We start from the raw sequence: 15,536 nt of genomic DNA on the forward strand, positions 1-15,536 counted from the left end.
AAACATACCAAATACACTGATAACATGAGAGCTAGGAGGGGCTTGTTTTTCTTATTTTCATATCGATGCCCGTGAATCGACGACCTCACCTCCGCTGAGGGCGAGCGCCGCCGAACCTGCTGCCGGGTTTAGGGTCAGGAAGAGTAAATCTGCAGCAGACGTTCTTAGAGAGTTAATCTCTTTAAGAGATGAAGACAGGCGAGCTGCGTCCCGGCTAACGGGGAGTTGTCTCGAGGCCGCAGCAGTGGGAGTAGCACGAGGAGCATTAACAGAAAGAGTAATATTAATAGTATTAGCACAAGTAGTAGCAGTAGTATTAGTATTAGTAATAGTAGTAGCAGTAGGAGCAGCAGTAGTTGTATTGGTAGTAGTAGTAGTAGTAGTAATACTAGTAGTAGTTGTATTAGTCGTAGTAGTAGTAGTAGTAGTAGAAGTAGTAGGAGCAGGAGTAGTAGTAGTTGTATTAGTAGTAGTATTAGTAGTAGTAGTAGTAGTAATACTAGTAGTAGTAGAAGTAGTAGTAGAAGTATTAGTAGTAGGAGCAGTAGTAGTAGAAGTATTAGTAGTAGGAGCAGTAGTAGTAGAAGTAGATAGATAGATAGATAGATAGATAGATATATACTTTATTAATCCCCAAGGGGAAATTTGTCGTGACAGTAGCAGCAACACACAAGAATAAAAACAAAACACAAAATATAAGAAACAGGGATGAAAGATATAGAAGTATACAAGTAAAATAAAAGTAAAATACAAAACAAAATATATATGTAAATATACAACACACATGCATACACAACACACAACAACACTGACAAATCAAATACACAAAATATTAAATATAGACAGAGTGCAAAAAGCAAAGTGTGTGTATAAGTGCAGAGCAAATTAAATGAAATGTGTGTGTATGTGTGTAGTGCAAACAAATGAGATGTGTGAAGTGCAGATCAACATAGTGTAAGTATTCAGTTATTGTTGTAGTTATTGCACTATGATCTGGCAAGAGGTGATCTGTTGTAGAGCCTCATAGCCGTCGGCAGGAATGTTCTCCTGTCTCTGTCCTTGTGGCAGCGGAGCGTGAGGAGACGTCTGGAGAAAGTCCTCCTCTGTCCCTGTAGGAGGTGGTGGAGAGGGTGGTCCGGGTTGTCCAATATGGACACAAGTTTCTTCAACGTCCTCCTCTCCACCACCTGTTCCAGGTGCTCCAGCTGGCAGCCGATGATGGAGCCAGCCTTCCTAACCAGTCTGTTAGACGGCTGGTGTCACCGGCTCCGATGCTGCTCCCCCAGCAGACAATGGCAAAGAGCTGCACACTGGCCACAACCGACTGGTAGAATAACTCCAGCATCTTGCTGCACACGTTGAAGGATCGAAGCTTCCTCAGGAAAAAGAGTCGACTCATCCCCTTCTTGTACACAGCGTTGATGTTGGCCTTCCAGTTCAGTCGGCTGTCGATGGAGACGCCCAGGTACTTGTACTCCTCCACCATGTCCACGTCCACTCCCAGGACACTCAGAGGTGGAGGAGCTGTCGCCTTCCTCCTGAAGTCCACCACCATCTCTCTGGTCTTGGCCACGTTCAGCCGCAGGTGGTTCTCATCGCCCACTTTACAAAGTCACTCACCACTGCCCTGTACTCCTCCTCCCGTCCATCCCTAATACACCCGACCACTGCAGAGTCATCTGAGTACTTCTGCAGATGGCATGACTCCGTGTTGTACTGGAAGTCACTGGTGTACAGGGTGAAGAGGAAGGAGACAGAACAGTTCCTGTGTGGCTCCAACATCACTGACCACCGTTCCAGACAGCACACGGCCCATTCTGACAAACTGTGGTCTGCCTGTGAGGTAGTCAGTGATCCAGGAGATGGTGGACGCGTCCACACCACCCGCAGCTTCTCACTCAGCAGCAGTGGCTGGATGGTGTTAAATGCACTGGAGAAGTCAAAGAAAGTGACTCTCACAGAGACACCGGTTCCATCCAGGTGCGACTGAGCTCGTTGCAGCAGGTCGATGATGGCGTCGTCCACTCCCACATGAGGCTGCTAAGCAAATTGCAGAGGGTCCAACGATGATTTCACCTGCGGCCGGAGGTGGGCCAAGACCAGCCTCTCCAGCACCTTCATCACATGGGAGGTGAGGGCGACCGGTCGGTAGTCGTTGAGGCCAGATGGTGCTGACTTCTTTGGGACAGGGACCAGGCACGACGTCTTCCACAGCACCGGGACCTCCCCCAGCCTCAGGCTGAGGTTGAAGAGGTGCTGCAGGACACCAGACAGCTGGGTGGCGCAGGTCTTTAGGACCCTGGGGCTGATGCCATCAGGACCTTCAGCTCTGCGCTGGAGTAGTTTCTCCAGCTGTCTTCTCACCTGGTCAGTCGTCACAGAGAGAGGGGGGAGGGTGGAGGAGCCCATTGATGTTGAGGGCTCGGTGAATGTGCAGCTCAACAGGGGGGACAGGGGGAGGTGTTTGGGAGGTGTGATGTGTGGAGGAGACAGGAGAGGGCTGTGAACTGAACCTATTGAAAAAACAGTTGAGCTGGTTGGCCCTCTCCAGGGAGCCCCCTGGCTGTCTCCCTCCCACCTTGAAGCCAGTTATCTGCTTCATCCCAGACCACACCTCCTTTGTGTTGTTCAGCTGGAGTTTGGCCTCCAGCTTCCTCCTGTAGGAGTCCTTGCCCTCCCTGTAGTAGTAGGAGCAGTAGTAGTAGTAGTATTGGTAGTAGTAATAGTAGTAGTAATACTAGTAGTAGTAGCAGTAGTAGTAGAAGTATTAGTCATAGTAGTAGCAGTAGTAGTAGTAGTATTGGTAGTAGTAATAGTAGTAGTAGGAGCAGTAGTAGTATTACATTACATCACATGTCATATGTAATACCATAAGTAATACTATAAGTAATACTATAAGTAAGTGCCATTGCAGTATTAGTAGTAGTAGTTGTTGTAGTATTAGTAGTAGTAGTAGTAGTAGTAGTAGTAGTAGTAGTAGTAGTTGTAGTATTAGTTGTAGTATTAGTAGTAGTAGTTGTAGTATTAGTAGTAGTTGTAGTATTAGTAGTAGTAGTTGTAGTATTAGTAGTAGTAGTATTAGTAGCAGTAGTAGTAGTAGCAGCAGTAGTAGCAGTAGTAGCAGTAGTAGTAGTAGTAGTAGTAGCAGCAGTAGTTAGCAGTAGTAGTAGTAGTAGTAGTAGCAGTAGTAGTAGTAGTAGTAGTAGCAGCAGTAGTAGCAGCAGTAGCAGTAGTAGTAGTAGTAGTAGCAGTAGCAGTAGTATTAGTAGTAGTGGTAGTAGTAGTAGTAGTATTAGTAGTAGTAGTAGTAGTATTAGTAGTAGTGGTAGTAGTAGTATTAGTAGTAGTAGTAGTAGTAGTAGTAGTAGTAGTAGTAGTAGTAGTAGTAGTAGTTGTAGTATTAGTTGTAGTATTAGTAGTAGTTGTAGTAGTAGTTGTAGTAGTAGTAGTAGTTGTTGTAGTATTAGTAGTAGTTGGAGAGAGTCCAGAACATCAGGCAGACTGAGGATATTATAATTAATTCCCACACAGGTCTTAGACACGTCTCACTTCAAAAGAATAATATATATTTTCTTTATTGACTTGAAAAATAGAAACAAATACACGGGACTAATTATAAAGAATATATAAACGCGTCCCTGCGAGTACAGACGACTCTTAGCTGCTAATTAGATGCGTGCCGCTTCCTGCACAGCTTCTTAGATGTAGATACCGAGGAAGAAAACAAGATAACGGGAAACAAATATTGAAAAAAATGTCTTCTTTACTCGAAAATTGCAATGTATTTTTATTATATTGTATTTTATCGTGGTTGTAAATACTGGGTTTCTTTAGGGTTTAGTATTCGGGAAACTAAAGCATGTCAGAACTGAACATAATGATGATTTATTTTCAGTTGGACCTTGTTTTAAATGCATTGTTTCCTCCTACAGGGCATGCATTAAGCATTCAGTGTGTGTCCAGCTCTGCAGGCCTCATGTGATCAGTGAAGCAAGGTGCTCCTCACCCTCACTGACCAAAGGCTCTACAAACAGGGGGGCCCCGGGGGGCCCCGCGGAGAGGACAAGGACATTATTGTGCCAAGAGACAAAAGCAGAGTCCAGCTGACCGCTGCTCCACCAATCAGACGCCTCTGGGCTGCACCTCAGCTATCCTGTGTCTGACCTCTGGGAGGGAGGGGGGGTCAAAGGTCGGGAAGACAGAGAGCACCTGTCGATGGGAGAGATGGAAGCCATCGCCGAGGGACGGGTACACTCAAAAAAACGATTCAAGCCCTTCTTAGAGGTGACACATTTAAATATTGTTTGATACATTTAAATAAATCAATTACAAAACGAAGATATTTATATTGAATGGGTGTAACACAAAATGTATGAATACTTTCATTTATTAGATTTATTTAGGTTATAGTGAAGCAGCAGAGGAACTGCATAGGTTTACAAAGTAAGCAGACTATAAATATAGTTATTATGATTATAAAGAACATTATTCCCCTCTGAGATGTTGTGTCACGTGGAGATACTCGCGTCAAGTACAAATATTGGTGGAAAGTAACTAAATACATCAACTGTACTCGAGTACGATTTCTAAAAGTAGTTTTTTTTTTACATTTCGTGCTACTCAAAACTGTTCTACTCGACCATATTTCAGCTACTAATACATTATATTATGATAAACCATTAAAAAAACATTATTTTTTTCTCCATCGTGAGTATTTACATTTGATACTTTTATAATATAAAAAGTATTCATGTACATGTCGTCCTGCACATGAATACTTCTCTCATCATGAATGAGCATTTACATACAATAAGCTTTCATAAGGAGTCGGTGTTGCAGCCTCACATTCCTCCTCCTCCTCCTCCTCCTCCTCCTCTCCCCGGCAGGAGGAGCGCTTCTCTCTGGACCAGACATTCCCGTATAGATGCTACCGGGGGCGCGCACTTCCTCCTCCTCCTCCTCCCTCCCTCCCTCCCTCTCGCTCGCTCCCGTGACGCACAGATGCCGGAGTGGAAGCGACACGCGCGCTCATCGACGACCGGAGACGGAGCGGAGGAGAAGATCTCCCGGTGTTGCGTCCGCCTGAACGATGCTCGGGCTGAGTCTGACCGCGGGCAGCAGGACCTAACAAAGAAAACAGGACTGCGGTCCATCTGGACACTTTTTACTCTCCCCACTCCTTCGATAAGAATCCAAGTGTCCTCCACCTCTTGATCGGTTCTCTCCCTCCTAGTCCGGGTTCCTTTCACCAGCGCGATGTGGAAGACCGGGGTCCCGGTGCTGCTGTGGGTGCTCCTCGCGTCCGGAGAACTCCACCAGGAGACGGAGTCGCGGAGGCTGCCCCCTCCGGGGAGGTTGGATTTCGGTTACGTGCCCGCGGGAGTTTACGAGACCCTGGCCCACTACGAACCGGGACCGATCGGGATCCTGTTCCACATGGTGCACGCGTTCCTCTGTGTGGTGCAACCCAACGCGTTCCCGAAAGGTAAGCGCGCGCGCGCCCTCGAGAATCGTGGCTTTGGGAAAAAAATATTGTAATTGCGTAATGCAGTTACAAATATATCATTGGTGATGAAGTGTGACTGCAGAGTGTAATCTCTCGCGGAGGGTTTAGCACTGAGAGCTTTAAGAGAGCGGATCTCGTGGGGCTGGTTGGTGTCTCTCTGCGCACGACACTCAAAGAAATGACTCATTGGATGAACTCAATTAAATTGTTGGCAGGTTTTCCATCCAATAATTATATGCAACTCCAACTCAAATTTAGTACATCAGTGCAATAAAATGTAATTAAGTTAGTCCAACTCATTTGTATCAAATACATCTAAAATAAAATAACGATATTCATTAAATTAAATTAATTTATGTTTGTCCAACTCAAAATATAAACTAACTAACAAAATATGCAAACTCCACACAGAAGGAAAGCCCCGACTGGGAATTGAACCCACGGCCCTCTGGCTGTGAGGTGACAGTGCTAGCCACTACACCACCGTAGAGCCCTGAAAGTGTCTTCACCTTGTAAACAACTGATGTTGAGCTGACGCATGCGCAAAGGGTAGTCCTCAATGAAACACATTTATTTTGAGTTGATATGCACACCATCTAACCTAAATAAATCTAATAAATGAAAGAATTCATACATTTTGTGTTCCACCCATTAAATATAAATATCTATTTTTGTAATTGATTTATTTAAATGTATCAAACAATATTTAAATGTGTCACCTCTAAGAAGGGCTTGAATCGTTTTTGTGAGTGTAACCTAAATAAATCTAATAAATGAAAGTATTCATACATTTTGTGTTACACCCATTCAATATGAATATCTTCGTTTTGTAATTGATTTATTTAAATGTATCAAACAATATTTAAATGTGTCACCTCGAAGAAGGGCTTGAATCGTTTTTTTGAGAGTAGTCGCTTTTCCACTGCGCCAAACACACACACACACACACACACACACAACTCTGAATGAGTTCTCATGAACGAGTGTGCTGGTTCTGACCGACGATGTCCGGTTCGTCAGTCTTCCGTCTCGGGAAATAAAAAAAGAAGCTGCCCACCTCGGGCAATTCGGTGCGTCACGCCCATCCATGGCACACTCTGTGCGCGTTTTTGATTTGCGCGCAGAGTTGACAGCCCGCCGGAAGGTGCCGTGTTGAGCCTTCGGCGGTCTTTCCGTCAGGATAATTACAATTAATGACCCCCCCACACACACACACACACCACCCTTACTGACAGCATCACGTGTGCTTAGTGGCCGTTTTGTTGTTGTTGTTGCTTGAGTGAGTGTTTGTCCCCAACACCCGGAGTGGTTACACACACACACACACACACACACTGAGGAGGGTCTTTAATTGGGTCTTGGTCCTGGACGCGGCTCCTCTCCATGCGTCACAGCCTGGGTCCAGACTCCGTCTGAACATTTCTCAGATTAGCCGATTTAATTGGGTAATCCCATATCCCATAATCCCCCTGGCTCCATATGTCGTCGGTCTTTATAGTTTACAGTTTGGTGCGGGGGGTTACACACACACACACACAGGGAGCCCCTCTGCACCGCTCCGTGTGTTGGGAAACACGACAACTTGGGGGTTTGCCTTTAAATCTGAAGAAGAAAATACAAGAAATAGAATCTGTGAATAGTTTCCACTCCCGTGATGTGCGTGGGTGGATGTGTGTGTGTGTGTGTGTGTGTGTGTGTCTCTTCCTCTTACCCTGCTCAGCCTCAGCGTTCGCCGTCTGCCAGCACACAGAATGAATTGAATCCTGAACACCCTCAGGCAGGAAGCGATTTAAATATCGATCCTTCTTAACCTTATCTATTATTTTTTTATAGATGTTGACTCAAAACAAATCAAACCTGTGTGTGTGTGTGTGTGTGTGTGTGTGTGTGTGTGTGTGCAGATAGCCGGCTGACATTATGGTGATGCAACGTGTTATTGTCTTTATCAAAGGTCAGGAAAATAGTCGGGAATGCAAAACAACTCCGAGCTCAGCGGGACATCTCCACATGGAGTCTTCAGCAAATAATAACAAAAAATTTTTTTTTAAAGCCAGGGATGCTCTTAAAACAAGCCAGAATCCCTTTGTTTACTTCTCGATCATCTGCGTCGTTGTTGATCTCTTAAAGCGACACGCTTCACATCTCAGTGATGTCATCGTGTTTTGTGAAAGGTCGATAATCGACTCGATTTGGGCGCTCCGTGTTTGAGACGTGGAGGCCAAACATGGACCACTAAAGGTCATCGATCCAAGCGGCCGGTGACCTTTTAATGCAGCTCTCCCTCTCCCCTCGTTTCCTTGTTTCCTGTCACCTCGCTAAACACTTTAAGTGCCAATAATACTTGAAAAGAGAAATGAAACAAGCTCCAGAGATTTCCTCTGACCCAAAGTTCTGATAGAAGGCCGTTTAATACACGAGGATACCGTATCCCAGTGTTTAGTGTCTCTTATAAACTCATGAACACCTGCAAGGATGAGACTCCAACGAGCAGCCGATCACCTCCTGATGCACACGCCGTCGCCGTAGAAACGACTGTCCGTGATCAGCGACGCTCGTGGGTCTTTAGCCGACGCCCACGGCGAGCCAATGAGACGCGTTCTCTTGTGTGGAAGCCTCAATAAAACCTACCCACAATCCCTCTCTTCCCTCCCACACACACACACACACACAACTGCTAATTGTTGACACCGATGCGCGGGATCATTAGCCCTCTCCTCGCCGGCGTCAACCAGCTGTTGACGTGATGTTTCTACTTATTTATTTATGTCGCCCTCCTAGACTCTGGCGTCTGTTACCTGAATAATCTCCATGACAGATTTATTCCAAGCATGACTGAACATTTACGGATTGAGGAGTTAAATGATGTGAAGGAACAGCTCTCTCTCCCTCTCTCTCTCTCCCTCTCTCTCTCTCTCCTCTCTCTCTCTCCCTCCCTCTCTCTCTCTCTCTCTCTCTCTCTCCCTCCCTCTCTCTCTCTCCCTCTCTCTCCCTCTCCTCTCTCTCTCTCCCTCCCCCTCTCTCTCCTCTCTCTCCCCTTTCTCCCTCCTCTCTCCCCTCTCTCTCTCTCTCCCTCCTCTCTCTCCCTCTCTCTCTCTCCCCTCTCTCTCTCTCTCTCTCTCTCCCTCTCTCTCTCTCCTCTCTCTCTCCCTCTCTCCCTCTCTCTCCTCTCTCTCTCTCCCCCCTCTCTCCCTCCCTCTGAGCGGGCGGTGCTGTTTTAGACAGCGTGCGAAGGTGAGCAGGTGGTGGTGTCGGGGTGGTGATCAGGGCATGTGCGGTGGCGCGCTGGCCACACCGTCGGTTCGGGTCACTGTACAACGTGCCTCCTTTTATAAAAGAGGAGGTGATTTTGAAGGAGCTGGTAAAGCACGGGAAGGTGGTGTCCCGGCTGAAGAAGATCCCCTCAGGGTGGAAGTCCTCCCGGATGAGGCAGTGTGGTCCCACCGGAGGCATCTCTCTATGATCCTAAATAAAAGGGGAGAAGAGCTCTGCTTCCGGGTGTTCATCAGGGTGGCCGGGACGAGTACCCAATATACATCTCCTCAGGGACGGGAAGTGCTTCATCTGTGGGCGAGAGGGCATAGCCAGGGACTGCCACGGTGGAGAGCTGCTGAGCAGACCACCAGCAGGCGGCTCCGGGGCAGAACCAGGGGGCGGAGGCACGGGGGTGCACAGGGGAGGGGCAACCAGGGACTGCAGGTACCCAGAGGGGGAGGAGGGAGCAGGCAGGAACTGGGGGCTCCCAGCAGGATGAAGAGGGAGAGCAGGCAGAGACGGGGGGTGCCCAGCAGGTTGTGGAGGAGGAAGAGGGGGGGGGCACTGGTCCAGTCCAGCAAGGTGAGGAGGGAGAGGAGGAGGAGAGGAGAGAGGAGGGAGGGGCAGGTGCAGAACAAGAGGTTGAGGAAGAGAGGAGAGAAGAGGGTGGGGCTGAGGTGGCCCAAGAAGGTGAAGAGGAGGACAAGGCGGAGTCAGAGGAAGAGAGGGAGACAGTTGTCAGGGAGGTGAGGCTGTCTGACAGTGAGGTGGACATGGAGGCGGAGGAGGAGAGCCTCAGAGTCCCCCGGTTAAAGAGGAAGTGTGGAGGAGGTGACGGAGGGAACCCACAGGCAAAGAAGGTGACGGCGGGAAGAAGGAGGTCCAGGACGAGGGGGGCGGAGCCAGAGTCCAGCTCGGAGGAGGACTCCGACTCTGATCCACACTACAGTGTGGAGGAGATCAAAGAGTTCCTCCGGAAGACCAAGCAGACGTGGCACGTCAAGGTGGAGGACCACGTCAAGGTGGAGGACCACGTCAAGGTGGAGGACCACGTCAAGGTGGAGGACCACTTCTGCAGGGATAAGTTCTACCTGTCCGCCACTTTCCTGACGTGCAGGGACGAGAGAGGAGCCTTCACGCCACAGGAGTTCTACAGGCTCAAAAAGATCCTGTGCGACCTCCGAAAGGTGCTGCAGGTGGAGGACCAGGAGAGGAGGGCGAGAGGAGAGGTTGAGTGAAGAGGAGGAGCCAGAGCCTCAGCACTGGGAGGAGCTTCAGCCTCAAGACGGAGGGCAGGAGGCACTTCCTGTCCTCAATTCAATTCAATTCAGTTTATTTGTATAGCCCAATTTCACAAATTACAAATTTGTCTCGGAGTGCTTTACAATCTGTACACATAGACATCCCTGCCCCAAAACCTCACATCGGACCAGGAAAAACTCCCAAATAACCCTTCAGGGGGAAAAAAGGGAAGAAACCTGCAGGAGAGCAACAGAGGAGGATCCCTCTCCTAGGATGGACAGATGCAATAGATGTAATGTGTACAGAAGGACAGATTTAGAGTTAAAATACATTCAATGAATATGACAGAGTGTATGAATAGTTCATAGTAGGCATATTCCACGATGGAGACCTCCACGATCCATCAGGCAGATGGCGGTGGGGAGGAGGACTGGGGGGAGTCTCAACAGGACAGTGGCGTAGTCATGAGCAGGAATTCCACGACCCAGACGATCCATCAGGCAGATAGGATCTATGCCGTCTCATAGGGTCCGATGACCCCATGAGACGTAAAGTCAAAAGGACTTCCGGGGAGAAAGCAGAGTTAGTAACGTGTGATTGAGAGATGAAAATTCATCCTTAAGGAGAGAAAAAGAGGAGATAGGTACTCAGTGCATCCTAACGTCCCCCGGCAGCTATAAGCCTATAGCAGCATATCAAGGGGCTGGACCAGGGCAAACCTGATTCAGCCCTAACTATAAGCTCTGTCAAAGAGGAAGGTCTTAAGTCTACTCTTAAACGAGGTGACTGTGTCTGCCTCCCAGACTGAAATTGGAAGCTGGTTCCATAAAAGAGGAGTTTGATAACTCAGTGGACTTTAGTTTAGTGTCCAGCATGAGCATCATGGACGTTCTCTTTTTTTTCAGGATTGGTGCTGCATTTATGTTTGTGTTGAAAATAATTTGGTTTATTGTGGTTCAGTTTTCTTTGAATAAAGGTTTTCTAAAAATCTCTCTCCCTCTCCTCTCTCTCTCTCTCTCTCTCTCTCTCCCTCCCTCTCTCCCTCTCCCTCTCTTTCTCTCCCTCTCTCTCCCTCTCTCTCTCATTTTGCTGTCAAAGCCTGAATAAATATGCATCATCACAAACCTCTTAAGGACCAGAATTATTGGAGAGAACACAGAGGAGGAGACAGTTTTTTTGGGACCATCCTTAAATCTCTGCTTGCCCAATATTTATGAAACCCCCCCCCCCCTCCCCCGCCACCAGGCAGTTGGCGTGGATGAAACTCGAGGAGGGAGGCGTCCGATGACCGCGGCGTTGGTCGCGGCGCTGTGACGTTTGTTTTTGTCAGAGTGGATTCCACGAGCGAGAAAATCATCTCCGAAAAAAACACACCAAAAAAAAAAAGCAACAATCTCAATGTATTTTTTTTTAGTCCCTTCAGGTTCTGAACACACACACACACACACACACACACACACACACGGCCACATTTCCGAGGGAGTTTGGATGTGGATCCACTTCAGTCACCTTCGACCTCCAAAGGAAAGTAGAGCCTGTTTCCCTACAGCAGCAGATCCCTGTTGGAACTGCTTTTTTCTCATTAGCTGCTGTATTCCCCCTCCCCCCCCCCCACACACACACACTCCTACCGAGGCCCGGTGAAAGTCTCGGCGTTCATGCAAGACGAGTAACAGTTGCCAGGGAAACCCGGCGGCGCTCTTTTGGTTCACCTCTCAGTCTTTAAGCACGTCTCGCTGCACCGGTGGAGAGGGTGTGTGTGTGTGTGTGTGTGGGGGGGGGGGGATAACTCTGGTTACACAATCTCAGGGCCGTGTCTTCTAGACCGGAGCGCAGATGCATTATGGGGCTTTTCTAGGCCTGATCAGTGGAGGACGCATGCACATGAAAGGAGAGTGAAGAGGGGTTTTTAGCCTTCAGTAGATTTGGAACCGAAGGATGAAGACGAGATGGAAGCTCTCCGTGAGGCGCATCAAAGATTCACTGGAGTTACAGAGGGGGAGAGGCTTCTCTGGTTTCATGTCTTTCATGTTCAAAGATACGCAAAGAAAAAGCTCTTTCACCTTGAAATGGAGATAAATCTCAAACTACGGAGGTGAAGAAGGGTCAAGCTTCTATCTATTACGTTTAAATTCAGTTGTTGCTCCTGAACTAAAGTTCCTTCTATTGAACGACGTTGCTAAATCACACACATTATTGAAAAATAAGTACCGCTTTAATTATTAAATGGGAATTCCACAGATTAATAGTGTGCCGTTTAAAGAGACACATGATGCCTCTAACTTTGAGGGATATATATTCATCAGACTGGTCACAAAGCGCTCCCATTGGTCGAGAGCAACGCAACACTTTGTAGTCTGGTAGTTTGATGATATACTCAAAGTATCTTATGACTTATACAACAACTTCTCCATTCAAAAACACGTCTGCAGAAGTGTTTCTATTGGCCGACAACGCACCTTCCGCTGAACATGACCTCTGACCTGCCACACCTGGAGATTGTAGCGACACAGGAAGCCTTAGCTTGAACGTGTACCGTTTGTCGTCATTACAATGTAATAGAGTAGTAATGCACGGCCTCCGTCTTCGGTGGGCGTGTGGAAGCGAGGAAGAGAGGGGGAGACCCCGCTGTTACTCTGAGCAGCATCGGGAGTGAATTACAATAACATATTCAAATATATGTCTTGCTTTTTGCTCCCGGAGGACCAAAACAATAGAACCCGTTGTTCATTAGACTCCAAGCTATAACTCAAGATCATCATTTCTACTCATAATCTTTTGCGAGAGCCTATTACCGTCATTTGAGGCCCTTTACGTGAATCAATAACCAAATTACGAGCGTGGCCGATCACTGTTAGCGGATTAGTCTGCACACGTCGGCACAGCCGAAGCGGGAATGTCGAGAAAACCGACGACCGGCGGGGAAGACGAGCCGAAACCGACGGGATTCATTTACATGTTTACGACACGTTCACGCGGGAGACGAAAAGCTCGGCGGGAGTTTTTAACTTTGAGCCATCGGCTCGGACATTTTTTTTTATACTTTGACTTCACCGGGAAGCCAGAATTTAAACGCCGTGACGGCGGGGAGCATGCGTTGATGCTGCCGGCGGCGTTCCTCTCCTCTCCGGCGGTAAAGTGAGAGAGCGTCCTTCAACGCGGAAGGTCGACCGCGAGCGTCTGCTCTGCTCCTCGTGTCCTCGGGCGGCGCGAGGCCGTGCGGTGTGTGTGTGTGTGTGTGTGTGTGTGTGGGGAAGTCCTGGCTAATTATTTTTCCCTCAAGCAAAGCCGGTTACAAACATTTTCCCAATTTGAGATTTCTCACGCACATCTGAGGAGATTACCATCCAATGATGCTGTGATGACCCCCCCTCCTTTTTATAATTTTGTTTTCTTCTTTTTATGTTCTTTGGTTTATTTGATAAGGGACACGCACATTAATAAAACATTTCTGAAAAAGAGTTATTCGCCAAGAGGCGGTTTTTCATTTGTAGTCCCGAGAGATAAATAGTCACAAAACAAACCTAAAAATACAAGATTACATATACAAGGTTTGTACAATATTAACGTTTTTCAATGGGTGCACATAATTAATAGTGAAAATAGTGAGACTCAAACAAGAAGACTTACAAATTCAAAACAGACAAAGCAAATAAAAAGTGGCTCGAGCTCAAACCAGCTTTGTATTGCGTTCTTCAACGTGGAAGTGCGACCAGAGCTTGCTCTGTCGTCATTCTGGAATGAGTCACAGCCGGCGCCGGTGTCGATATGAACCAGAACGGAGACGCGCGGTGTTTGATGAGGAAATCGATTAGTCTGGGTTGGTTTGAATCTCTGTGATTTCCATCTTTTTTTAACTGGGTTGAATATTTAAGTGAGATGTTATCGAACAATGTATTGCAACAATAAAAGTGATGTAATAAACATTGGGATGTATTGCAACAATAAAAGTGATGTAATAAACATTGGGATGCAGAGGCCAAACAGGCAGCTTTTAAGCAGGGTGCCCTTCACAAGTAATATGAAAATTATAAATAACTATCTATATATATATATATATATATACACACACATACATATATATATTTATTTATTTTAGAAGCTAAACGTGCTCATTTCATGAATATATATATATATATTAACGTGCTCATTTCATAAATATATATATATTAACGTGCTCATTTCATAACGTATATATATATATATTAACGTGCTCATTTCATAAATATATATATATATATTAACGTGCTCATTTCATAAATATATATATATATATTAACATGCTCATTTCATAAATATATATATATTAATGTGCTCATTTCATATATATATACTGTATATATATATATATAGTTATAAAATGAGTATGTTTAGCTTGTAAAATAAATAAAGTCATAAGCTTTGTGCACAGCACCAATAACTTCACCGGAAAACCACCCCTCGAGGAAGCCGTCGTCTTTTCTTCTTTCTTTTCCGAGTTAATAATCCACACGACCGACTGATTTTAATTTGAGTAATACCCCCGCTGGTTCCACTTCCTGCACACCGTGTGAGGAGATGAGTGTAAACGATGCTGAATGCGTACGTTGCACTTATGGTTGCAAACATTGAAAGCAACGGGTCTTTTTCTCTGTCGTTGCAGATCTCATTGTCAAACTGGCAACGGACAAGTTTGGAGCCATTCAGGCGGAATACCAAAAGGTAAGCGTGTGTGTGTGCAGCACTTGATGATATATATGACAGACGTAATGCACCTCTGAGATAGTCCATAGAGTCCACCTCAGGCGTCAATAGCTTCGACAAGCCGAGGCGAGGTCATCTTTTCCACTGCCGCCCCAAGAGAGAAATGGTAATTGCTTCTGGCGCAACCTGTGAATAAAAAGAGAGGCACAACAACTTTGATAAACAAAGATGTCTTTTTATTATTATTCTCAGTCCCTGGGATCATAAGCACCATCTCTGTACCGTCCTCTCACTTACTGCTTGACGATATGCCACTGTGTGGGTACATATGCATGCCAGAAGGCTTTGATTTCTCTTTTTTTGTTGTTGTTCTATTTCATCCACGTTTTGTTGTTGTTGTTGTTGTGTGTCGTTGCTTTGCTCTTTCTTTTTGACGCTACGTTGCCTTTGTCTTCTGCATGCCCTCTTCATCTGACCTGGCCTCCCTCAGCCACAGAACATAGTGCTGACCCTTCAGGTAAAGTCTGCACACTGGACTGAACAGTGCCACCCGTCATCCCCCGTGTCATCATGCTCCACCGTCCCGGGTCTCCAGGGTTGCACAATTCCAGCTTAAATGACAAGTTACATGACTACTTCATTTTTTAAATTTTTTTATCATTTGAATATTCAGGATTAGTTGTGCAGCCCTAAGACCCCCACCCAGCCATCCCATCCCACCAGCTTCTATCCCACTTAACTAATTAAAACCTTTTCAGCTTCACAGAGGAGCAACATGCCGACTGGATCACAAAGGGAGACTTTAAGTGCTCTAGAATTTTTAAAATCCATACGTTCGACACGCCATTTGTAA

At 46.4% G+C, this 15,536-nt stretch overlaps 1 protein-coding gene across 1 annotated transcript in view; it reads left to right on the forward strand.

Moving 5' to 3' along the window:
• The first annotated feature begins 4,949 nt into the window (after positions 1-4,949).
• The window catches only part of prom1a (prominin 1a), a 62,870-nt gene continuing 52,283 nt past the window's right edge, over positions 4,950-15,536 (forward strand). Inside the window, exons 1-3 of the mRNA XM_056439771.1 lie at positions 4,950-5,485; positions 14,643-14,701; positions 15,174-15,200. Coding sequence (XP_056295746.1) covers positions 5,257-5,485; positions 14,643-14,701; positions 15,174-15,200 — 315 coding nt within the window. The 5' untranslated portion in view covers positions 4,950-5,256. The remainder of the gene's footprint in view (positions 5,486-14,642; positions 14,702-15,173; positions 15,201-15,536) is intronic.

This window comes from Pseudoliparis swirei, chromosome 19 (assembly GCF_029220125.1).
Source record: "Pseudoliparis swirei isolate HS2019 ecotype Mariana Trench chromosome 19, NWPU_hadal_v1, whole genome shotgun sequence".
In the NCBI taxonomy this organism is placed as follows: Eukaryota; Metazoa; Chordata; class Actinopteri; order Perciformes; family Liparidae; genus Pseudoliparis; species Pseudoliparis swirei.